The sequence below is a fragment of the Crinia signifera genome, chromosome 4 (assembly GCF_055691185.1).
Source record: "Crinia signifera chromosome 4, ASM5569118v1, whole genome shotgun sequence".
NCBI classification, from domain to species: Eukaryota; Metazoa; Chordata; class Amphibia; order Anura; family Myobatrachidae; genus Crinia; species Crinia signifera.
This window is the reverse complement of record NC_139220.1, coordinates 9,118,553-9,144,528: the sequence shown is the minus strand read 5'-3', so window position 1 is coordinate 9,144,528 and position 25,976 is coordinate 9,118,553. Positions and strand designations below refer to the sequence as shown.

Sequence of the window (25,976 nt, the reverse complement as noted above, 5' to 3'; positions counted from 1 at the left end):
GCGGCTGTGATAGAATCAGGCTGATCGGGGGCAGAGCTGACGTCACATGACTTTCCGTCATACACCTGGCCACACCTGCATTATCCCTGACACTCCCAGATAACAGCCGCTCACCATGTAATGATTCCCCAGTGTGTGCAGTCTGTGCGTAGCCCAAGACTTACTCAGCGGCTGTGATAGAGTGCTATATATGAGCACGCTGAGGTTATGTCACAGAGTGCTATATATGAGCTCGCTGAGGTTATGTCACGGAGTGCTATATATGAGCTCGCTGAGGTTATGTCACGGAGTGCTATATACGAGCTTGCTGAGGTTATGTCACAGATTGCTATATATGAGCTCGCTGAGGTTATGTCACGGAGTGCTATATATGAGCACGCTGAGGTTATGTAACGGAGTGCTATATATGAGCTCGCTGAGGTTATGTCACAGAGTGCTATATATGAGCTCGCTGAGGTTATGTGACGGAGTGCTATATATGAGCACGCTGAGGTTATGTAACGGAGTGCTATATATGAGCTCGCTGAGGTTATGTCACAGAGTGCTATATATGAGCTCGCTGAGGTTATGTGACGGAGTGCTATATATGAGCTCGCTGAGGTTATGTCACAGAGTGCTATATATGAGCTCGCTGAGGTTATGTCACAGAGTGCTATATATGAGCTCGCTGAGGTTATGTAACGGAGTGCTATATATGAGCTTGCTGAGGTTATGTCACAGATTGCTATATATGAGCTCGCTGAGGTTATGTCACGGAGTGCTATATATGAGCTCGCTGAGGTTATGTAACGGAGTGCTATATATGAGCTCGCTGAGGTTATGTCACAGAGTGCTATATATGAGCTCGCTGAGGTTATGTCACGGAGTGCTATATATGAGCTCGCTGAGGTTATGTCACAGAGTGCTATATATGAGCTCGCTGAGGTTATGTGACGGAGTGCTATATATGAGCTCGCTGAGGTTATGTCACGGAGTGCTATATATGAGCTCGCTGAGGTTATGTCACGGAGTGCTATATATGAGCTCGCTGAGGTTATGTCACGGAGTGCTATATATGAGCTCGCTGAGGTTATGTCACGGAGTGCTATATATGAGCTCGCTGAGGTTATGTCACGGAGTGCTATATATGAGCTTGCTGAGGTTATGTAACGGAGTGCTATATATGAGCTCGCTGAGGTTATGTCACGGAGTGCTATTTATGAGCTCGCTGAGGTTATGTCACGGAGTGCTATATATGAGCTCGCTGAGGTTATGTCACGGAGTGCTATATATGAGCTCGCTGAGGTTATGTCACGGAGTGCTATATATGAGCTCGCTGAGGTTATGTCACGGAGTGCTATATATGAGCTTGCTGAGGTTATGTGACGGAGTGCTATATATGAGCTTGCTGAGGTTATGTAACGGAGTGCTATTTATGAGCTCGCTGAGGTTATGTCACGGAGTGCTATATATGAGCTTGCTGAGGTTATGTGACGGAGTGCTATATATGAGCTTGCTGAGGTTATGTAACGGAGTGCTATATATGAGCTCGCTGAGGTTATGTCACGGAGTGCTATATATGAGCTCGCTGAGGTTATGTCACGGAGTGCTATTTATGAGCTCGCTGAGGTTATGTCACGGAGTGCTATATATGAGCTCGCTGAGGTTATGTGATGGAGTGCTATATATGAGCTCGCTGAGGTTATGTCACGGAGAGCTATATATGAGCTTGCTGAGGTTATGTCACGGAGTGCTATATATGAGCTCGCTGAGGTTATGTCACGGAGAGCTATATATGAGCTTGCTGAGGTTATGTAACGGAGTGCTATATATGAGCTTGCTGAGGTTATGTAACGGAGTGCTATATATGAGCTCGCTGAGGTTATGTCACAGAGTGCTATATATGAGCTCGCTGAGGTTATGTCACGGAGTGCTATATATGAGCTCGCTGAGGTTATGTCACGGAGTGCTATATATGAGCTTGCTGAGGTTATGTCACGGAGTGCTATATATGAGCTCGCTGAGGTTATGTCACGGAGTGCTGTATATGAGCTCGCTGAGGTTATGTCACGGAGTGCTGTATATGAGCTCGCTGAGGTTATGTCACGGAGTGCTATATATGAGCTCGCTGAGGTTATGTAACGGAGTGCTATATATGAGCTCGCTGAGGTTATGTCACGGAGTGCTATATATGAGCTCGCTGAGGTTATGTGACGGAGTGCTATATATGAGCTCGCTGAGGTTATGTAACGGAGTGCTATATATGAGCTCGCTGAGGTTATGTCACGGAGTGCTATATATGAGCTCGCTGAGGTTATGTGACGGAGTGCTATATATGAGCTCGCTGAGGTTATGTCACGGAGTGCTATATATGAGCTCGCTGAGGTTATGTCACGGAGTGCTATATATGAGCTCGCTGAGGTTATGTGACGGAGTGCTATATATGAGCTCGCTGAGGTTATGTGACGGAGTGCTATATATGAGCTCGCTGAGGTTATGTCACGGAGTGCTATATATGAGCTCGCTGAGGTTATGTCACGGAGTGCTATATATGAGCTCGCTGAGGTTATGTGACGGAGTGCTATATATGAGCTCGCTGAGGTTATGTCACGGAGTGCTATATACGAGCTCGCTGAGGTTATGTCACGGAGTGCTATATACGAGCTCGCTGAGGTTATGTCACGGAGTGCTATATATGAGCTCGCTGCAGTTATGAACTTATTCCCAAACATCTACAAGGGTTAAGGACCTGTAACACATTATCTACATTCTGATCTACAGAACTGCTCCCATTTATAGAGGGTTCAATACACTGTATAACAATAATCCAGGGTAAAAGCCGTTATACAGTCACCAATAAACCGGGGATTATATTGCTCTCCTTCACTTTGAGCTGTGAGAAATCTCTGCTGGAGACAACATCTGTTCCCCTAATGGGGGTATTTTGCCCCTAGCAGTCACATCTATACATGCGTCATAGGGCAATTAGCAATTACTGGCACATTCTGGGACTGTGGGGCTAGTGTCAAAGTGGGTGGAGTTCTAATGTAAGTGGGTGGAGTTACATAAAATGTAAGTGGGTGGAGCTACATATCAAAGACTACATACTGTAACTCACACAAAATAAGAAGGCCGGGGGGTTTCTTACAGTATCTTGCTATATGCAGCATCGTACAGCACAGTACTGCTCCGCCCTCTAGTGGACATGCTGGAAGCTACAGTACACATAACCTCACTATCAGGAACCAGTATACTGGCATTCAAAGACACATATGTAACACGTATATTCCACTGTATACCTACCCACAGCGGTGTCCCGGTGGCTCTCACACACCAAAACGTCGCCATTCATTGAACTAGAGGCACCAAACTCAAACTTGCCTCCGGGCTTCTGGGATGAACTTATGCCCCCTACAGAGGGGTGTGGATCATTAGGTCTACAGCTACTAGGACGACACCACTAGGTCAACAGGCAGCAAGGCCGACATGGGTCTAGGTCGAAAAGGGTCAAGGTCAACATGGGTCTAGGTCTACAGGACATTAGGTCGACACAAGCATTAGGTCTACATGGACAAGGTCGACAGTCAAAACAAAAAGTCGACATGGGGTTTTTCACTGTTTTTGACCAGAATGCCAACACTGTCGACATGGTCACAGTTTTAAGTGTACCATGCCCCCTCGCATCGCTACCTTCGCTCGGAATGCTTCGGGCACTATTTTATTCTCCTACCACTCCATAGTGGATGGTAGGGCATGAAATACCACCTGTCGGCACATGTCGGCTCAAAAAACAGTGAAAAACCCCATATCAACCTTTTGACTATCGACTTTGCCCATGTCGACCTAATGCTTGTGTCGACCTAGACCCATGTCGACCTAGACCCATGTCGACCTTGACCAATATCGACCTAAACCTATGTTGATCTTGTTGCCCCAAGTGTTGTCGACCCAATGCTTGTCGACCTAGTTGCTGTAGACCTAATGACCATATCCCCTACAGACCCAGCCCGACATTGGCCTATATTACTGTAGTAAATAAGCATTTTTTTAAATTTGGACAATTTCTAGTTGAACGCAAAATATTTTGAGATTTTGGGCCCGATTCAGTCAATATCGCATTCCGATTATCGAATGAGTGACATTGTGCGCATGTGCGGGGACCCCTTGCGAACGATGCCAACAATGCCTAACACCACCACACTCTCAGAGTGTTCTGAGAGTGCCACCTAAAAATGCAGAGGAACCCGACTGTCGGAAGGGAAGGCCGCTGACATCTCCCCACGGCCATCGCAGCGCAGAGTAAGTCTAGATTTACTCAGTGCTGCAAACACGACTGCGATCCCTGCATTTACCTGATCAATGGGCCGAGCACTCAGACCTGAATCAGGCCCAATGCCGCATAGATCCGCATAGATCAAATACAGTGTAACCCCCAATGAGTCTACTCTCTCCCTTCACCATATACTGATATATTGTACTCACCACTGTGCATGGGATCCTTCCCGCCACAGGCCTCCACTGTGCGTCATTGGTTTACCCCAGAAATACAGAAGGGAAATAGCAAATTGTTCATTAGTAATTACAGACAGAAAGCTTAAAGCTGTAAGAACCGTGCGTTTTACCAGAGCACCCCCCCGGAACTGAGGGTCCCTCTGCTGCGGCCAGATAACAGATGTGATGCGCGGTCTCTCCTATCTCCTCTGGGGCCCATAGGAAAATAAAGACGTTTAGGCTGCAGGTTCTTATCTCTGTCCAGTGACTGATCTACTGCAAGGAGATAACAAGCAGAGGATTATATCCTCTATTACACTACAATGGCAGCTGCTGCCGTCACTGTGATAAACCATTTACACGTTATTATCCACCAATTAGAAAGTGATAAGCGTTATAATATAATCTCATAGCTATAAAGGCCGGGATCCTCCAGTCATCTTCCTATAGAGTAATAAATCCATGGTTCCCCAACTCACTGAATGGTATCGAACACTGCGTGATAATAGAATTCAGAGATATCGGTTACATATACCTGCGCAAATGCATGATTAAAGCCCCCAAGCCGTCGTCAAGGCTTCTCTGTATATTGGGGGTCCCTAGCGCTATATCTAGGTACAGCACCCCAAAAAATCAGCATCAGCCAGAAAGCCCAGAGCAGCACACCAGTGAGATACTATAGTGTTAATGAATATTAGTGATAGGAAGCCGAAGCTATGTATAGAAAGTGAGAGGAAAAGAAATGTTGGCACTTCCTCATCTTTGCGGCCACAGCTTACGCTACGGAACTTACGTAGGAATCTTTGCGCAGCACCACCCTGAGTCCACGCCAACACCCTGGCTCCACTCCACCCTCCTGTGTCCACGCCACCATCTATTACCTTTTGTAAAGTTGTGGCGAAAGAAGATGATGCTATTCTGAAAGTAGCTAATGTAACTGGCGTAAGCCGTGGTCGCAAAGATGAGGACGTACCAACATTTTATAATGTAATGAAAATATTAAATAAATAGTGTTAGTGAGAAAAGTGCTAAGTGTTAATAGAATGTAATGGCCGCACTAGAGCCATCCAGCCCAACCAACCTGCGATTAACCAGCAAGGAGTCACATGATAATGGCTCCTTGCTTAAATATATCCAAACTAAAGTCCCCCATACACTAGTCCGACCAGTTTGCCCTTGAGAGCCCAGCCGGCAGCTCCCCGGGAAGCTCGCTTGCGATTTGGCATTTGATGTGCCATATTTATAAAAAGTGGATACAGTGTATCAGGTTTTATAAAAAGCACCCGCGATGTGCCGCTGATGGGTTCAATCTGTAGGGACCACGCATCTGGTCGGATGACGGGTCAAACACTTCCGATTTGGTGTGATTTCTCATCCGGGTCCGTCTGGACCTGGCGAAATCGTCCCAAATTGGACAAGTGTATGGGCACCTTAAGAGGTATACCTAGATATAGTGCTAGGGATCCCAAATATACAGAGAAGTGTTAATGATGGCTTGGGGGCTTAAATCATACATTTGTGCAAATATATGTAACCAATATCTCTGAATTCTATTATCATATAGTGTTCAAGAGCACCTGGTACACTGTATCCTATTATCCCACAGCGACGGCACCTGGTACACTGTATCCTATTATCCCACAGCGACAGCACATGGTACACTGTATCCTATTATTACACAGCGATGGCATCTGATACACTGTATCCTATTATCCCACAGCGACGGCATCTGATACACTGTATCCTACTATGACACAGCAACAGCACCTGGTACACTGTATCCTATTATCACACAGTGACAGCACCTGGTACACTGTATCCTATTATTACACAGCGACAGCACCTGGTACACTGTATCCTATTATCCCACAGCGACGGCACCTGGTACACTGTATCCTATTATTACACAGCGACGGCACCTGATACACGGTATCCTATTATCACACAGTGATGGCATCTGATACACTGTATCCTATTATCACACAGCGATGGCACCTGATACACTGTACCCTATTACATAGTGATGGCATCTGATACACTGTATCCTATTACACAGTGATGGCATCTGATACACTTTATCCTATTATTACACAGCAATGGCATCTGATACACTGTATCCTATTATTACATAGTGATGGCATCTGATACACTGTATCCTATTATTACACAGCAATGGCATCTGATACACTGTATCCTATTATTACATAGTGATGGCATCTGATACACTGTATCCTATTATTACACAGCGACAGCACCTGATACACTGTATCCTATTATTACACAGCGACAGCACCTGATACACTGTATCCTATTATTACACAGCAATGGCATCTGATACACTGTATCCTATTATCACACAGCGATGGCACCTGATACACTGTACCCTATTACATAGTGATGGCATCTGATACACTGTATCCTATTACACAGTGATGGCATCTGATACACTTTATCCTATTATTACACAGCAATGGCATCTGATACACTGTATCCTATTATTACATAGTGATGGCATCTGATACACTGTATCCTATTATTACACAGCAATGGCATCTGATACACTGTATCCTATTATTACATAGTGATGGCATCTGATACACTGTATCCTATTATTACACAGCAATGGCATCTGATACACTGTATCCTATTATTACACAGCGATGGCACCTGATACACTGTATCCTATTACATAGTGATGGCATCTGATACACTGTATCCTATTACACAGTGATGGCATCTGATACACTTTATCCTATTATTACACAGCAATGGCATCTGATACACTGTATCCTATTATTACATAGTGATGGCACCTGATACACTGTATCCTATTATTACACAGCAATGGCATCTGATACACTGTATCCTATTATTACATAGTGATTGCATCTGATACACTGTATCATATTATTACACAGCAATGGCATCTGATACACTGTATCCTATTATTACATAGTGATTGCATCTGATACACTGTATCCTATTATTACACAGCAATGGCATCTGATACACTGTATCCTATTACATAGTGATGGCATCTGATACACTGTATCCTATTATTATACAATTTCTACAGACTAGAAAGACCCCTCTCCTCCCCAACCTGTTTCCCACCCACTACATCATGGGAAGTTTTCTCCTACATCCCATCTGGTATCTTCTGGATTTAATTCTGTGTGCAGAACATTGTTTACACCCCCTCCCCCAGCATACAGGCTCCTGGGTGGTCCTCAGACTGATCCCCGCATTTGGGATGCAGGCGAAAGCCTCAATACTGACGTGATCCCATCTTTTATTGGCAGCTTTCACAAACCACTTATAACTGACAGCAGATCAAAAAGGAATCGTAATTGTATCCTAAGAAACGGTCCCGGGTGTCTCCCAGGAGTCGCGCAGTGTATACTCTGGATCATGTGGAATACAAAAACGGAAAAAGTGTGTGTGTTTGTGTGTATTAATATATATATATATATATATATATATATATATTACACTAAACATCGGCACTCACCTTTCCTAGTTTTGGGGTGCATTGATCAATGCATTTAAGCCGGCAGCCCCCTGTTTTAACCTAGATTTCATAGCCTATGTTAACCATTTCCCTAGATGATTAGTGACAGGTGTGTTGGTAACTGCTCACATATAAAAGCACAGTCTGCTGTGAGCTTTAGACCAGATAGCATGCCTGGAATCAGACATTGATGTGATAGCTATGTGTATTGTAACCATTCTGAGCGATAGTGTTAGGACCTGCAGAAAAGTGGGGTCCCGTGAAGGGTGCTGTTTTAGCTGACACCCCCCCTTTTCGACAGTGGACAGACGGAACATTGAATTTCGCCTGTCGCTATACTTTTGAGCCAGGCAAAAGTGGGCCAGGATTCGCACAGTTGGAATCCAGGACTGAATACCCCCCTGAAGCTGGGTACTCATTACTCAATGTGCAAATGATGGCAACGTCCTCAATGATTTCCCATGAGCTCCCTGACAGACGATATAGTGCATACACACTGTGCAATCTTACAAGCAACCTAAAGATATAGGACCTTTTTCTGGTCCACACGCAACACTGCGACAACTGTTGACATGGACCCCCAAGTCATAAGGTGGAGAGTGATAACCAACCAGACCCTAACTGTGATTTTTCAAACCCAGCCTGTAACATGGCAGTTCGGAGCCAATTGGCTGGTTGTTTATCACTCTTCATCACCATTCGATGCTTGATACATCTGGCCCATCATCGGACCCTGTTTGCGACCAGGTTAGATAGCGCACAGCCCTGGGTGGTACATGAGGGGTCTATTTACTAAGTCTTGATAAGGTGCACAGAGATAAAGGGGCTAATCTATTTGTGAGTGATAAAACTCCTTATGTATGATAAATGATTCTCCAGCCAATCAGCTTCCAACTGCCAGGCTTTTGAAAAATGCCAGTTGAGAGCTGATTGGCTGGGGAATCATTTATCATTCGTGAGTTCACCACTCATTGCTTAATGGGCCCCAATGTAGCAGGCAATCTGCTTCTAGCTGCCGTGTTACAGGCTGTGTTTGAGAAATGGCAGTTAGGAGCTGGTTGGTTGATTCTTTATTTCTGGCCATTTTACCTGAGCAAATCTCTATGGGGTGCATTTGCTATGATGGGAGTTCTATTGAACATGGGACCAATCAGATTCTATTGATCCTTTTGACCATGTCGACCTAAGGTATGTCAACATTTATCATGTGGTCGAACTATTGACTGTGAACCTTTTTATTACCGACTTGCCGACTGCGTCCCAGGAGGAGACGGCACAGGGCATCCAGATGTGATAAACACACGTAAACATGTGCTGAGGGCAATGTAATTGGTAACACTCTTTGCCCCCCCCCAAAAAAAAAAACAACAACATAAATCCGAAAACAAAAACACAACAACAAACAGCCTAGATTTGCGCCTGATTGGCGCCAGCAGGAATTACCGCAGTTTACAGAGAATGTTCCCTACAGGAAAGGTCGTTACACAATTAACCATTTCCAATACACAGATCCTGTCCCAGATGTGGTTGTAGGACTGTCAGGGATGCTGTGCGATGGGACGGAAGCTGTGTGATGGGACGGAAGCTGTGTGATGGGACGGAAGCTGTGTGATGGGACAGAAGCTGTGTGATGGGACGGAAGCTGTGTGATGGGACGGAAGCTGTGTGATGGGACAGATGCTGTGTGATGGGACGGAAGCTGTGTGATGGGACGGAAGCTGTGTGATGGGACAGATGCTGTGTGATGGGACGGAAGCTGTGACATGGGACGGAAGCTGTGTGATGGAACGGAAGGTGTGTGATGGGACGGAAGCTGTGTGATGGGACGGAAGCTGTGTGATGGGACGGAAGCTGTGTGATGGAACGGAAGCTGTGTGATTGGATGGAAGCTGTGTGATGGGATGGTAGCTGTGTGGTGGGACGGAAGCTGTGTGATGGGAGGGTAGCTGTGCGATGAGACGGAAGCTGTGCGATGGGACGGAAGCTGTGTGATGGGAGGGTAGCTGTGCGATGAGACGGAAGCTGTGCGATGGGATGGAAGCTGTGTGATGGGGACGGAAGCTGTGTGATGGGACGGAAGCTGTGTGATGGGACGGAAGCTGTGTAATGGGACGGAAGCTGTGTGATGAGATGGAAGCTGTGTGATGGGACGGAAGTTGTGTGATGGGAGGGTAGCTGTGCGATGAGGCGGAAGCTGTGCGATGGGACGGAAGCTGTGCGATGGGACGGAAGCTGTGTGATGAATGGGACGGAAGCTGTGCGATGGGAAGGAAGCTGTGCGATGAGACGGAAGCTGTGCGATGGGACGGAAGCTGTGTGATGGGACGATGGGATGGAAGCTGTGTGATGGGACAGTAGCTGTGTGATGGGACGGAAGCTGTGTGAAGGGACAGAAGCTGTGTAATGGGACGGAAGCTGTGTGATGAGACGGTTGGTGTGTGATGGGACGGAAGCTGTGTGATGGGACGGAAGCTGTGTGATGGGACGGAAGCTGTGTGATGGGACGATGGGATGGAAGCTGTGTGATGGGACAGTAACTGTGTGATGGGACGGAAGCTGTGTAATGGGACAGAAGCTGTGTAATGGGACGGAAGCTGTGTGATGAGACAGTTGCTGTGTGATGGGACGGAAGCTGTGTGATGGGAGGGTAGCTGTGCGATGAGACGGAAGCTGTGCGATGGGACGGAAGCTGTGTGATGGGAGGGTAGCTGTGCGATGAGACGGAAGTTGTGCGATGGGATGGAAGCTGTGTGATGGGGACGGAAGCTGTGTGATGGGACGGAAGCTGTGTGATGGGACGGAAGCTGTGTAATGGGACGGAAGCTGTGTGATGAGATGGAAGCTGTGTGATGGGACGGAAGTTGTGTGATGGGAGGGTAGCTGTGCGATGAGGCGGAAGCTGTGCGATGGGACGGAAGCTGTGCGATGGGACGGAAGCTGTGTGATGAATGGGACGGAAGCTGTGCGATGGGAAGGAAGCTGTGCGATGAGACGGAAGCTGTGCGATGGGACGGAAGCTGTGTGATGGGACGATGGGATGGAAGCTGTGTGATGGGACAGTAGCTGTGTGATGGGACGGAAGCTGTGTGAAGGGACAGAAGCTGTGTAATGGGACGGAAGCTGTGTGATGAGACGGTTGGTGTGTGATGGGACGGAAGCTGTGTGATGGGACGGAAGCTGTGTGATGGGACGGAAGCTGTGTGATGGGACGATGGGATGGAAGCTGTGTGATGGGACAGTAACTGTGTGATGGGACGGAAGCTGTGTAATGGGACAGAAGCTGTGTAATGGGACGGAAGCTGTGTGATGAGACAGTTGCTGTGTGATGGGACGGAAGCTGTGTGATGGGACGGAAGCTGTGTGATGGGACGGAAGCTGTGTGATGGGACAGAAGCTGTGTGATGGGACAGAAGCTGTGTGATGGGACGGAAGCTGTGTGATGGGACGGAAGCTGTGTGATGGGACAGATGCTGTGTGATGGGACGGAAGCTGTGACATGGGACGGAAGCTGTGTGATGGAACGGAAGGTGTGTGATGGGACGGAAGCTGTGTGATGGGACGGAAGCTGTGTGATGGGACGGAAGCTGTGTGATGGAACGGAAGCTGTGTGATGGAACGGAAGCTGTGTGATTGGATGGAAGCTGTGTGATGGGATGGTAGCTGTGTGGTGGGACGGAAGCTGTGTGATGGGAGGGTAGCTGTGCGATGAGACGGAAGCTGTGCGATGGGACGGAAGCTGTGTGATGGGAGGGTAGCTGTGTGATGAGACGGAAGCTGTGCGATGGGATGGAAGCTGTGTGATGGGGACGGAAGCTGTGTGATGGGACGGAAGCTGTGTGATGGGACGGAAGCTGTGTAATGGGACGGAAGCTGTGTGATGAGATGGAAGCTGTGTGATGGGACGGAAGTTGTGTGATGGGAGGGTAGCTGTGCGATGAGGCGGAAGCTGTGCGATGGGACGGAAGCTGTGCGATGGGACGGAAGCTGTGTGATGAATGGGACGGAAGCTGTGCGATGGGAAGGAAGCTGTGCGATGAGACGGAAGCTGTGCGATGGGACGGAAGCTGTGTGATGGGACGATGGGATGGAAGCTGTGTGATGGGACAGTAGCTGTGTGATGGGACGGAAGCTGTGTGAAGGGACAGAAGCTGTGTAATGGGACGGAAGCTGTGTGATGAGACGGTTGGTGTGTGATGGGACGGAAGCTGTGTGATGGGACGGAAGCTGTGTGATGGGACGGAAGCTGTGTGATGGGACGGAAGCTGTGTGATGGGACGATGGGATGGAAGCTGTGTGATGGGACAGTAACTGTGTGATGGGACGGAAGCTGTGTAATGGGACAGAAGCTGTGTAATGGGACGGAAGCTGTGTGATGAGACAGTTGCTGTGTGATGGGACGGAAGCTGTGTGATGGGACGGAAGCTGTGTGATGGGACAGAAGCTGTGTAATGGGACAGAAGCTGTGTGATGGGACGGAAGCTGTGTGATGGGAGGGTAGCTGTGTGATGGGAGGGTAGCTGTGCGATGAGACGGAAGCTGTGCGATGAGACGGAAGCTGTGCGATGAGACGGAAGCTGTGCGATGGGACGGAAGCTGTGTGATGGATGGGACGGAAGCTGTGTGATGGATGGGACGGAAGCTGTGTGATGAATGGGACGGAAGCTGTGTGATGGGACGGATGCTGTGTGATGGGACGGATGCTGTGTGATGGGACGGAAGCTGTGTGATGGGACGGATGCTGTGTGATGGGAGGGATGCTGTGTGATGGGACGGAAGCTGTGTGATGTGATGGAAGCTGTGTGGTGGGATGGAAGCTGTGTGATGGGACGGAAGCTGCGTGATGGGACGGAAGCTGCGTGATGGGAGGGTAGCTGTGCGATGAGACGGAAGCTGTGCGATGAGACGGAAGCTGTGCGATGAGACGGAAGCTGTGCGATGGGACGGAAGCTGTGCGATGGGACGGAAGCTGTGTGATGTGACGGGAGCTGTGTGGTGGGATGGAAGCTGCGTGATGGGACGGAAGCTGCGTGATGGGACGGAAGCTGCGTGATGGGAGGGTAGCTGTGCGATGAGACGGAAGCTGTGCGATGAGACGGAAGCTGTGCGATGAGACGGAAGCTGTGCGATGGGACGGAAGCTGTGTGATGGGACGGAAGCTATGTGATGGGACGGATGCTGTGTGATGGGACGGATGCTGTGTGGTGGGACGGAAGCTGTGTGGTGGGACGGAAGCTGTGTGATGGGACGGATGCTGTGTGATGGGACGGATGCTGTGTGGTGGGACGGAAGCTGTGTGGTGGGACGGAAGCTGTGTGGTGGGACGGAAGCTGTGTGGTGGGACGGAAGCTGTGTGGTGGGACGGAAGCTGTGTGGTGGGACGGAAGCTGTGTGATGGGACAGTAGCTGTGTGATGGGACGGAAGCTGTGTGATGAGATGGAAGCTGTGTGATGGGACGGAAGTTGTGTGATGGGAGGGTAGCTGTGCGATGAGGCGGAAGCTGTGCGATGGGACGGAAGCTGTGTGATGAATGGGACGGAAGCTGTGCGATGGGATGGAAGCTGTGCGATGAGACGGAAGCTGTGCGATGGGACGGAAGCTGTGTGATGGGACGATGGGACGGAAGCTGTGTGATGAATGGGACGGAAGCTGTGCGATGGGATGGAAGCTGTGCATTGAGACGGAAGCTGTGCGATGGGACGGAAGCTGTGTGATGGGACGATGGGATGGAAGCTGTGTGATGGGACAGTAGCTGTGTGATGGGACGGAAGCTGTGTGAAGGGACAGAAGCTGTGTAATGGGACGGAAGCTGTGTGATGAGACGGTTGCTGTGTGATGGGACGGAAGCTGTGTGATGGGACGGAAGCTGTGTGATGGGACGGAAGCTGTGTGATGGGACGATGGGATGGAAGCTGTGTGATGGGACAGTAACTGTGTGATGGGACGGAAGCTGTGTGATGGGACAGAAGCTGTGTAATGGGACGGAAGCTGTGTGATGAGACAGTTGCTGTGTGATGGGACGGAAGCTGTGTGATGGGACAGAAGCTGTGTAATGGGACGGAAGCTGTGTGATGGGACGGAAGCTGTGTGATGGGAGGGTAGCTGTGCGATGAGACGGAAGCTGTGCGATGAGACGGAAGCTGTGCGATGAGACGGAAGCTGTGCGATGGGACGGAAGCTGTGTGATGGGACGGAAGCTGTGTGATGAATGGGACGGAAGCTGTGTGATGGGACGGATGCTGTGTGATGGGACGGAAGCTGTGTGATGGGACGGAAGCTGTGTGATGGGACGGATGCTGTGTGATGGGACGGATGCTGTGTGATGGGACGGAAGCTGTGTGATGGGACGGATGCTGTGTGATGGGACGGATGCTGTGTGATGGGACGGAAGCTGTGTGGTGGGACGGAAGCTGTGTGGTGGGACGGAAGCTGTGGGATGGGACGGAAGCTGTGTGGTGGGACGGAAGCTGTGCGGTGGGACGGAAGCTGTGCGATGGGACAGTAGCTGTGTGATGGGACGGAAGCTGTGCGATGGGACGGAAGCTGTGTGATGGGACAGTAGCTGTGTGATGGGACGGAAGCTGTGTGATGGGACGGATGCTGTGTGATGGGACGGATGCTGTGTGGTGGGACGGAAGCTGTGTGGTGGTACGGTAGCTGTGTGGTGGGACGGAAGCTGTGTGGTGGGACGGAAGCTGTGTGGTGGGACGGAAGCTGTGTGGTGGGACGGAAGCTGTGTTATGGGACGGAAGCTGTGCGATGGGACGGAAGCTGTGCGATGGGACGGAAGCTGTGTGATGGGACGGAAGCTGTGTAATGGGACGGAAGCTGTGTGATGAGACGGTAGCTGTGTGATGGGACGGAAGCTGTGCGATGGGACGGAAGCTGTGCGATGAGACGGAAGCTCTGCGATGGGACGGAAGCTGTGCGATGGGACGGAAGCTGTGCGATGGGACGGAAGCTGTGCGATGGGACGGAAGCTGTGCGGTGGGACGGAAGCTGTGCGGTGGGACGGAAGCTGTGCGGTGGGACGGAAGCTGTGCGGTGGGACGGAAGCTGTGCGGTGGGACGGAAGCTGTGCGGTGGGACGGAAGCTGTGCGGTGGGACGGAAGCTGTGCGGTGGGACGGAAGCTGTGCGGTGGGACGGAAGCTGTGCGGTGGGACGGAAGCTGTGTGGTGGGACGGAAGCTGTGTGATGGGACAGTAGCTGTGTGATGGGACGGAAGCTGTGTGATGGGACGGATGCTGTGTGATGGGACGGATGCTGTGTGGTGGGACGGAAGCTGTGTGGTGGGACGGAAGCTGTGTGATGGGACAGTAGCTGTGTGATGGGACGGAAGCTGTGTGATGGGACGGATGCTGTGTGATGGGACGGATGCTGTGTGGTGGGACGGAAGCTGTGTGGTGGTACGGTAGCTGTGTGGTGGGACGGAAGCTGTGTGGTGGGACGGAAGCTGTGTGATGGGACGGATGCTGTGTGATGGGACGGAAGCTGTGTGGTGGGACGGAAGCTGTGTAATGGGACGGAAGCTGTGTGGTGGTACGGTAGCTGTGTGATGGGAGGGTAGCTGTGCGATGAGACGGAAGCTGTGTGATGGGACGGAAGCTGCGTAGTGGGACGGAAGCTGTGTGATGGGACGGAAGCTGTGTGGTGGGACGGAAGCTGTGTGATGGGACAGTAGCTGTGTGGTGGGACGGAAGCTGCGTAGTGGGACGGAAGCTGTGTGATGGGACGGAAGCTGTGTGATGGGACGGAAGCTGTGTGATGGGACAGTAGCTGTGTGATGCGACGGAAGCTGTGTGATGGGACGGAAGCTGTGTGATGGGACAGTAGCTGTGTGATGCGACGGAAGCTGTGTGGTGGGACGGAAGCTGTGTTATGGGACAGAAGCTGTGTTATGGGACAGAAGCTGTGTTATGGGACGGAAGCTGCGTGGTGGGACGGAAGCTGTGTGATGGGACAGTAGCTGTGTGATGGGACGGAAGCTGTGTGATGAGACGGAAGCTGCGTAGTGGGACGGAAGCTGTGTGATGGGACGGAAGCTGTGTGATGGGACGGAAGCTGTGTGATGGGACAGTAGCTGTGTGATGCGACGGAAGCTGTGTGATGGGACGGAAGGATCATCCTACAATCCCCCATTATACTGTATACTTTCATCTGAACATCTCAGTCGAGGAAAGACCTCATCTCTGTAACCATCTGTGAAATAATTCCAGATGATCCAGTGAGGAGAGGACAGCACCGATGGACAGTAGGGGGCAGCCTGCTCCGTGCACAGACGGCCACACCCTGCCTCTCACACCGACCTCAGGCTTTTATTCCCTGCACAAACCATCTCACCAGGTGCAGCCAGAATGGCTCAAAGACAATGGGTCTGATTCAGTGGTGATTGCTGAATAGCGAAAACCCTGTTTCTGTGCAGGGTAAATACCGGCTGCTTTTGCATGTCGCCCACAAATGTTAGACAGCTTTATTTTTACACAGCAATTTAGAGTTCAGTTTGAACACACCCCTCCCAAATTGAATCTCTCTGCACCTGTTAAATCTGCCCCACCTGCAGTGCAGCATGGTTTTGCCCATTTGTGGTTTTGCCCATTTTTTGCTTTGCTAACAAAGCCCAACCGGGCCTTATGTACTAAGCCTTGGAGAGAGAAAAAGTACCAGCCAATAGACCGATAACTGTCATTTTTAAACAAGCCTGTAACATGACAGTTAGGAGCTTATTGGGTGATAGCGTGGTGTATGGGGTGTTAATCATCTGCCTGGGCATTGCCTAGGTTACACCTCAGCTACATCCCTACTCTGGGGTCGCCCCGCCGGGCACCGCACCTGGAAGTAGTGCGCACATTCCAAGCGGAGGCCACGACGCGATCTGTAATGGGAATCTTTATGGCCGGGTACGTTTACACATAATCATTCGCTGGCTATTCCGCACCCTGTAACTTTTATTGATGTAATAAAGGAATTGGTTTATTCAATAACATCATTGCTCAATTGCACAAACAGGAGGCGCGTATATGAGGACGGGCGTAATTCCACCTGAACAGGGGCGGATTGGGGATTTATAGGGGCCCTGGAGAGGTTTCTGGGAGTGGCCTTGTGTAGGCGGTACCAGATGAACTGTAGGCGGGGCAAGCACTGGAGCAGGTGCGTTCAGCACATTGCTGGCCACTGAACTCAGGTGGGAGTGGCCTTGGCCTCTGCTAGGTGGGCGTGGTCTTGTGGCACAACCCTGTTTTGGGGGCGTGACCCATGCCACTGTTGTGTCATTTACACAGGTATTGTCCATACTAATTATTAGTAACGATGATCACAGACCGGACATTCCCATTGGCTATAATGCCTCGGTGTGCACAAATCCCAGCTCCTGACTATTATTCAGACCCATTTGCTGTGCTGCGAATTCACAGCATGAGCAACTATCGGACAACCGCGCATGTGTACAGTACGCTATGCGCATACACGAGTGTGATTGACACCCTGCGGCTGTTGGGGGGCGGTAACCATGTGATACTGGGGTGGCCGCATTACAGGGATATCACTAGGACTAGATCACTCTCACTGTCTATAGGACCCTACACTCCTCTTATAGAAACTAAGGGGGTCATTCAGACCTGCTCGCTAGGCTGCGTTACAGGGATATCACTAGGACTAGATCACTCTCACTGTCTATAGGACCCTACACTCCTCTTATAGAAACTAAGGGGGTCATTCAGACCTGCTCGCTAGGCTGCGTTACAGGGATATCACTATGACTAGATCACTCTCACTGTCTATAGGACCCTACACACCTCTTATAGAAACTAAGGGGGTCATTCAGACCTGCTCGCTAGGCTGCGTTACAGGGATATCACTATGACTAGATCACTCTCACTGTCTATAGGACCCTACACTCCTCTTATAGAAACTAAGGGGGTCATTCAGACCTGCTCGCTAGGCTGCGTTACAGGGATATCACTATGACTAGATCACTCTCACTGTCTATAGGACCCTAAACACCTCTTATAGAAACTAAGGGGGTCATTCAGACCTGCTCGCTAGGCTGCGTTACAGGGATATCACTATGACTAGATCACTCTCACTGTCTATAGGACCCTACACACCTCTTATAGAAACTAAGGGGGTCATTCAGACCTGCTCGCTAGGCTGCGTTACAGGGATATCACTATGACTAGATCACTCTCACTGTCTATAGGACCCTACACTCCTCTTATAGAAACTAAGGGGGTCATTCAGACCTGCTCGCTAGGCTGCGTTACAGGGATATCACTATGACTAGATCACTCTCACTGTCTATAGGACCCTACACACCTCTTATAGAAACTAAGGGGGTCATTCAGACCTGCTCGCTAGGCTGCGTTACAGGGATATCACTATGACTAGATCACTCTCACTGTCTATAGGACCCTACACACCTCTTATAGAAACTAAGGGGGTCATTCAGACCTGCTCGCTAGGCTGCGTTACAGAGATATCACTATGACTAGATCACTCTCACTGTCTATAGAACCCTACACTCCTCTTATAGAAACTAAGGGGGTCATTCAGACCTGCTCGCTAGGCTGCGTTACAGGGATCTCACTATGACTGGATCACTCTCACTGTCTATAGGCCCCTACACTCCTCTTATAGAAACTAAGGGGGGCATTCAGACCTGCTCGCTAGTCTGCGTTACAGGGATATCACTATGACTGGATCACTCTCACTGTCTATAGGACCCTACACACCTCTTATAGAAACTAAGGGGGTCATTCAGACCTGCTCGCTAGGCTGCGTTACAGGGATATCACTATGACTAGATCACTCTCACTGTCTATAGGACCCTACACACCTCTTATAGAAACTAAGGGGGTCATTCAGACCTGCTCGCTAGTCTGCGTTACAGGGATATCACTATGACTAGATCACTCTCACTGTCTATAGGACCCTACACACCTCTTATAGACTAAGGGGGTCATTCAGACCTGCTCGCTAGGCTGCGTTACAGGGATATCACTATGACTAGATCACTCTCACTGTCTATAGAACCCAACACTCCTCTTATAGAAACTAAGGGGGTCATTCAGACCTGTTCGCTAGGCTGCGTTACAGGGATATCACTATGACTAGATCACTCTCACTGTCTATAGGCCCCTACACTCCTCTTATAGAAACTAAGGGGGTCATTCAGACCTGCTCGCTAGGCTGCGTTACAGGGATATCACTATGACTAGATCACTCTCACTGTCTATAGAACCCAACACTCCTCTTATAGAAACTAAGGGGGTCATTCAGACCTGTTCGCTAGGCTGCATTACAGGGATATCACTATGACTAGATCACTCTCACTGTCTATAGAACCCAACACTCCTCTTATAGAAACTAAGGGGGTCATTCAGACCTGCTCGCTAGGCTGCGTTACAGGGATATCACTATGACTAGATCACTCTCACTGTCTATAGGCCCCTACACTCCTCTTATAGAAACTAAGGGGGTCATTCAGACCTGCTCGCTAGTCTGCGTTACAGGGATATCACTATGACTGGATCACTCTCACTGTCTATAGGACCCTACACACCTCTTATAGAAACTAAGGGGGTCATTCAGACCTGCTCGCTAGGCTGCGTTACAGGGATATCACTATGACTAGATCACTCTCACTGTCTATAGGACCCTACACACCTCTTATAGAAACTAAGGGGGTCATTCAGACCTGCTCGCTAGTCTGCGTTACAGGGATATCACTATGACTAGATCACTCTCACTGTCTATAGGACCCTACACACCTCTTATAGACTAAGGGGGTCATTCAGACCTGCTCGCTAGGCTGCGTTACAGGGATATCACTATGACTAGATCACTCTCACTGTCTATAGAACCCAACACTCCTCTTATAGAAACTAAGGGGGTCATTCAGACCTGTTCGCTAGGCTGCGTTACAGGGATATCACTATGACTAGATCACTCTCACTGTCTATAGGCCCCTACACTCCTCTTATAGAAACTAAGGGGGTCATTCAGACCTGCTCGCTAGGCTGCGTTACAGGGATATCACTATGACTAGATCACTCTCACTGTCTATAGAACCCAACACTCCTCTTATAGAAACTAAGGGGGTCATTCAGACCTGTTCGCTAGGCTGCATTACAGGGATATCACTATGACTAGATCACTCTCACTGTCTATAGAACCCAACACTCCTCTTATAGAAACTAAGGGGGTCATTCAGACCTGCTCGCTAGGCTGCGTTACAGGGATATCACTATGACTAGATCACTCTCACTGTCTATAGGCCCCTACACTCCTCTTATAGAAACTAAGGGGGTCATTCAGACCTGCTCGCTAGGCTGCGTTACAGGGATATCACTATGACTAGATCACTCTCACTGTCTATAGAACCCAACACTCCTCTTATAGAAACTAAGGGGGTCATTCAGACCTGTTCGCTAGGCTGCATTACAGGGATATCACTATGACTAGATCACTCTCACTGTCTATAGAACCCAACACTCCTCTTATAGAAACTAAGGGGGTCATTCAGACCTGCTCGCTAGGCTGCGTTACAGGGATATCACTATGACTAAATCACTCTCACTGTCTATAGAACCCTACACACCTCTTATAGAAACTAAGGGGGTCATTCAGACCTGTTCGCTAGGCCGCATTACAGGGATATAACTATGACTAGATCACTCTCACTGTCTATAGGACCCTACACACCTCTTATAGAAACTAAGGGGGTCATTCAGACCTGCTCGCTAGGCTGCGTTACAGGGATATCACTATTACTAGATCACTCTCACTGTCTATAGGACCCTACACTCCTCTTATAGAAACTAAGGGGGTCATTCAGACCTGCTCGCTAGGCTGCGTTACAGGGATATCACTATGACTAGATCACTCTCACTGTCTATAGAACCCAACACTCCTCTTATAGAAACTAAGGGGGTCATTCAGACCTGCTCGCTAGGCTGCGTTACAGGGATATCACTATGACTAGATCACTCTCACTGTCTCTACACTCCTCTTATAGAAACTAAGGGGGTCATTCAGACCTGCTCGCTAGGCTGCGTTACAGGGATATCACTATGACTAGATCACTCTCACTGTCTATAGAACCCAACACTCCTCTTATAGAAACTAAGGGGGTCATTCAGACCTGTTCGCTAGGCTGCATTACAGGGATATCACTATGACTAGATCACTCTCACTGTCTATAGGCCCCTACACTCCTCTTATAGAAACTAAGGGGGTCATTCAGACCTGCTCGCTAGGCTGCGTTACAGGGATATCACTATGACTAGATCACTCTCACTGTCTATAGAACCCAACACTCCTCTTATAGAAACTAAGGGGGTCATTCAGACCTGTTCGCTAGGCTGCATTACAGGGATATCACTATGACTAGATCACTCTCACTGTCTATAGAACCCAACACTCTTATAGAAACTAAGGGGGTCATTCAGACCTGCTCGCTAGGCTGCGTTACAGGGATATCACTATGACTAGATCACTCTCACTGTCTATAGGCCCCTACACTCCTCTTATAGAAACTAAGGGGGTCATTCAGACCTGCTCGCTAGGCTGCGTTACAGGGATATCACTATGACTAGATCACTCTCACTGTCTATAGAACCCAACACTCCTCTTATAGAAACTAAGGGGGTCATTCAGACCTGTTCGCTAGGCTGCATTACAGGGATATCACTATGACTAGATCACTCTCACTGTCTATAGAACCCAACACTCCTCTTATAGAAACTAAGGGGGTCATTCAGACCTGCTCGCTAGGCTGCGTTACAGGGATATCACTATGACTAAATCACTCTCACTGTCAATAGAACCCTACACACCTCTTATAGAAACTAAGGGGGTCATTCAGACCTGCTCGCTAGGCTGCGTTACAGGGATATCACTATTACTAGATCACTCTCACTGTCTATAGGACCCTACACACCTCTTATAGAAACTAAGGGGGTAATTCAGACCTGTTCGCTATTCTGCGTATATTTGGGGGTTAACACCACCACGGCAAACGCAAACACCCTCCGCCCCCCATCCAGATCCCCTCGATACACTGCAATGCTTACACATTCATTTCTATGTCCCCGCACCATCATCACACTCACCATCAAATCACTCTTCCTCTGCCCGCAGCAGAAGGGTCGCCCAGGATTTACTGTTCTGCTGCACGTTATTTTGTGAATTTTAGGTGGGCGCTGACATCATGTGACATCAGCCGTGTACCCCAAGCAGATAGCGACGCCCATGAAACACCAGGTGTCCACCCCAGAATTCCCTCTGCCTGTCAATCAAAATGTGATTGCCCCGGCGAGTACAAATCTCACTGATGGCGTGTGCAGGGGTCTGCACATGCGCAGATCCCCACCATTAGGGACGGGGATGAATTTGCCGCTCAATGATGTGAATCAGCCCTTAAGCACAAGTTTCCCTGTGTGTATGGGCCTGATCATTGCTTTCATTTCTGAAGCCTTTGCTGCCACCCAGTGGACAAGTGAAATAATACAGCAGTGTTTCGCTGGGTATGTCAGAGAGTGCCGATTTTTGAGGGACAGTCCCATCTTTTTTTTTGGGACTGTGCCGCTGTCCCACCCACAGGTGGTGGTGGTCCTCCTGTCACCAGGACAGGGGCCTCAAAGGAGACAGCAGTGATGGGCCCCGCCGATCTTAGGGTCCCCAGAGCATGGCTGCAGCAGCAATGATGTTGTACTCAGTATTGTGTATGTTGCTTGTCTGTCTGTTATTGGCCCCCGACCCCTTGTATCTCTGACACAGATCTCTCTGTATGTGACTCATTATCTGAGGGAGTGACATCTCCCGTGCTGAATCTCCGGTTATGTATCTCTGACACAAATAGCAGCAACGCTGCATACCCTCCAACATGTGAGGGTCAGAAATCGGTGCAAAGAAAAAAAAAATGTATCAGAGAGGGGCGTGGCTATGTGAAAGGGGGCGTGGCCATACGTTCAATACCTGTGTGTGCAAGAGTGGAGAATAATCACTTTACCTGCCCTGCTCCACGTCACCCGCCCAGCGCTGTCCCTCTCCTGCTGTGCTTTATTGAACCTCCTGCCCTGCACAGTGCATACTCCAGACAGCACGTTCTCCAGAGTCTACCCCGAGCAGGAGGCGAGCCGGCCGTGTCCCCCCTTGGTGCACCTTGGGAGTTGTAGTTTTATTTGCCAGCTCCTCCTCAAGCTCCCTGGGGAATAGCCGGCAGTCGGAAACTACAGCTCCCAGAGTCCTCGCGGCCGAGACTGAGAGGTGCTGCGGCTGAAGCTTAAAAGTCGGTACAATCGGTACATGGGAATTTATTCGGTACAGGCCGTTAAAAAACGGTACTGTCCCGGGTAAATCGGTAGAGTTGGAGGGTATGCAGCAGCTTGTATTATTATGTCCAACACTAGGCACCTGGGTCAGTGGGTCGGCATACTTACTGTACACCGTTCTCAATCACTCTTTTTGCAGAAATCCACAGGTCCCATAAAATCAGCTCTGGCAAAAGTTATATTATCTGGCCACTAACTGCATCAGCGCTTGAGTTTGCAGGTTAGCCTTTCATTTGTGTGCCATGACTGTGGGAGGGGTGGTTAGAGTTAAGGTATGAGAGAGGTGGTTAGGATAAGGCTGAGGGAGGGGTGGTTAGGGTTAGAGTATGAGGGGGTAATCAGTGGCGTAACTATAAATTTTGCTCCCCCCAGCCAAAATATTTTCTGGCGCCCCCCATCCCCCCCCCATACTGTCCCTTATACATTATGCAACACATCTTAATGACACTCACACTATACAACACACAACATAATGTACCTTACACTATGCACCAGTTATAGGCTGCGGGGTGTACGTGTATGGTTAGGGTTATAGGCTGCGGGGTGTAAGTGTATGGTTAGGGTTACAGGCTGCAGGGTGTATGTGTATAGTTAGGTTATAGGCTGCGGGGTGTACGTGTATGGTTAGGGTTACAGGCTGCGGGGTGTATGTGTATGGTTAGGGTTATAGGCTGCGGGGTGTACGTGTATGGTTAGGGTTACAGGCTGCGGGGTGTATGTGTATAGTTAGGTTATAGGCTGCGGGGTGTACGTGTATGGTTAAGGTTATAGGCTGCGGGGTGTATGTGTATGGTTAAGGTTATAGGCTGCGGGGTGTGTGTGTGGTTAGCCGGGTGTATGTGTATGGTTAGGGTTATAGGCTGCGGGGTGTGTGTGTGTGGTTAGCGGGGTGTACGTGTATGGTTAAGGTTATAGGCTGCGGGGTGTGTGTGTGGTTAGCCGGGTGTATGTGTATGGTTAGGGTTATAGGCTGCGGGGTGTGTGTGGTTAGCGTGGTGTACGTGTATGGTTAAGGTTATAGGCTGCGGGGTGTGTGTGTGGTTAGCCGGGTGTATGTGTATGGTTAGGGTTATAGGCTGCGGGGTGTGTGTGTGTGGTTAGCGGGGTGTACGTGTATGCATAGGGTTATAGGCTGCAGGCGGGAGGTGGATGGTTGGGCTGTGGGGGATATATAGTTAGGGTTGAGCTACAGGGGGGTGTAAAATTAAGGTCAGGCTACGGGGTTAGGCTAAAGGGGTGGGGGTGTAGTTAGTTAGTCTGTGGGAGTGGGGGGTGTATAGTTAGGGTTAGGCTAGTTGGGTGTATGCACAACGGAAAACCCAGAGGGAGGCAGAGAGACGAGTAGACTGCTGCTGCTGCTGCTGCTTCCCCTCCGTCCAAGCTCGTCTGCCCATCCTGTATACACGGTGTCCAATAGGAAAAGACAGTACAGGTATTACCCACACACACACACACACACACACACACACACACACACACACACAAACAATGGACAGACAGTACAGGCATCATCATACCCCCCCCCCCCCCCTCCCCAAATAGACAGACAGTAAAGGTATCATAATCCCCTCCCCAAATAGACAGACAGCAAAGGCATCATCATTCTCTTCCCCTACCCAAATAGACAGCACAGGCATCATCATCCCCTCCCCAAATAGACAGACATCACAGGCATCATCATCATACCCCCCTCCCCAAATAGTCCCCCTCACCAAATAGACAGGCATCATCATACTCCCCCTCCCCAAATAGACAGACATCACAGGCATCATCATCATACCCCCCTCCCCAAATAGTCCCCCTCACCAAATAGACAGGCATCATCATACTCCCCCTCCCCAAATAGACAGACAGCACAGGGATAACCCCTTCCCACCCTTCCCAAATAGACAAACGACACAGGCATTATCATACACCCCTCTCCAAATAAACAGTTACTCAGCACCCCCCCCCCCCCACCCCTCCACCAGGAGACACTATCGTCACTATGATGATCATTCTGCAGCATTACCCCTCCACAACCCCACACTCATGCAATACAGTAGTTTGTTATTGCTCTTACCCGCCTGCTTCCTCCGCTGCAGTGCACAGAAGTGTGCCAGTATCGAGGGGAGTAACACTGCTCTCTGAAGTCCAGCTCCTGCTCCACCATGTGGCCATGACGAGCAGCCTGAGAGGAGCTGCTCCCTCTACAGGCCCTGCCTATTAGTACGCTGCAGCTGCGCAGGAAGTTCACACTGCTGCTGAACTCTCCTCCTGTGTCCTCTCCGGCAGCAGCAGGAGCGAGGGCTAATGTAAGTGTGCCGGGCGGGTGCCAGCGCCCACACAGTCCCCGCTGGCGCTTGCTCCCCCAAGCGGCAGCGGGGGCTGCCTTATTGTAGCTACGCCCCTGGGGGTAATTAGGTTTAGGTACCTGCAGCACAGTGGCGTAACTATAGTCCCGCAGCCCCCGCGGTGGCGGGGAGGCGCTAGGCAGGTGTGGGCACCTGGGGGGTCTGCGGGACTATAGTTACCGCCTGGTCCTGGCTCCCGACTCCTGCCCTCCCCCCTCCTTACCCCATTGCCGCCGGCGCCGCTGCCTCTAACCCGACACGCAGATCTGTGTCGGGTGACGGGAGGTCCCCGGCTCCAGCGCTAATATAATAAGAGACACTCGGAAAATGGCT

General features: G+C 49.9%; 1 protein-coding gene across 3 annotated transcripts in view; it reads right to left on the bottom strand.

Annotated features, from left to right (window-relative positions):
* LOC146073646 (sodium- and chloride-dependent betaine transporter-like) overlaps positions 1 to 25,504 on the bottom strand; it is a 57,324-nt gene extending 31,820 nt beyond the window's left edge. Inside the window, exons 1-2 of one of the 3 annotated variants that reach the window (XM_083181002.1) lie at positions 4,602 to 4,705; positions 4,462 to 4,497 (exon numbers count right to left, since the gene is read on the bottom strand). In XM_083181002.1, the coding sequence (XP_083037128.1) occupies positions 4,462 to 4,497; positions 4,602 to 4,690 (125 nt within the window). In that variant the 5' untranslated portion in view covers positions 4,691 to 4,705. Of the gene's footprint in view, positions 1 to 4,461; positions 4,524 to 4,601; positions 4,706 to 25,372 lie in introns of those variants that run through there. The other 2 variants (XM_083181003.1, XM_083181004.1) reach the window with 2 other exon arrangements.
* Positions 25,505 to 25,976: the final 472 nt, after the last annotated feature.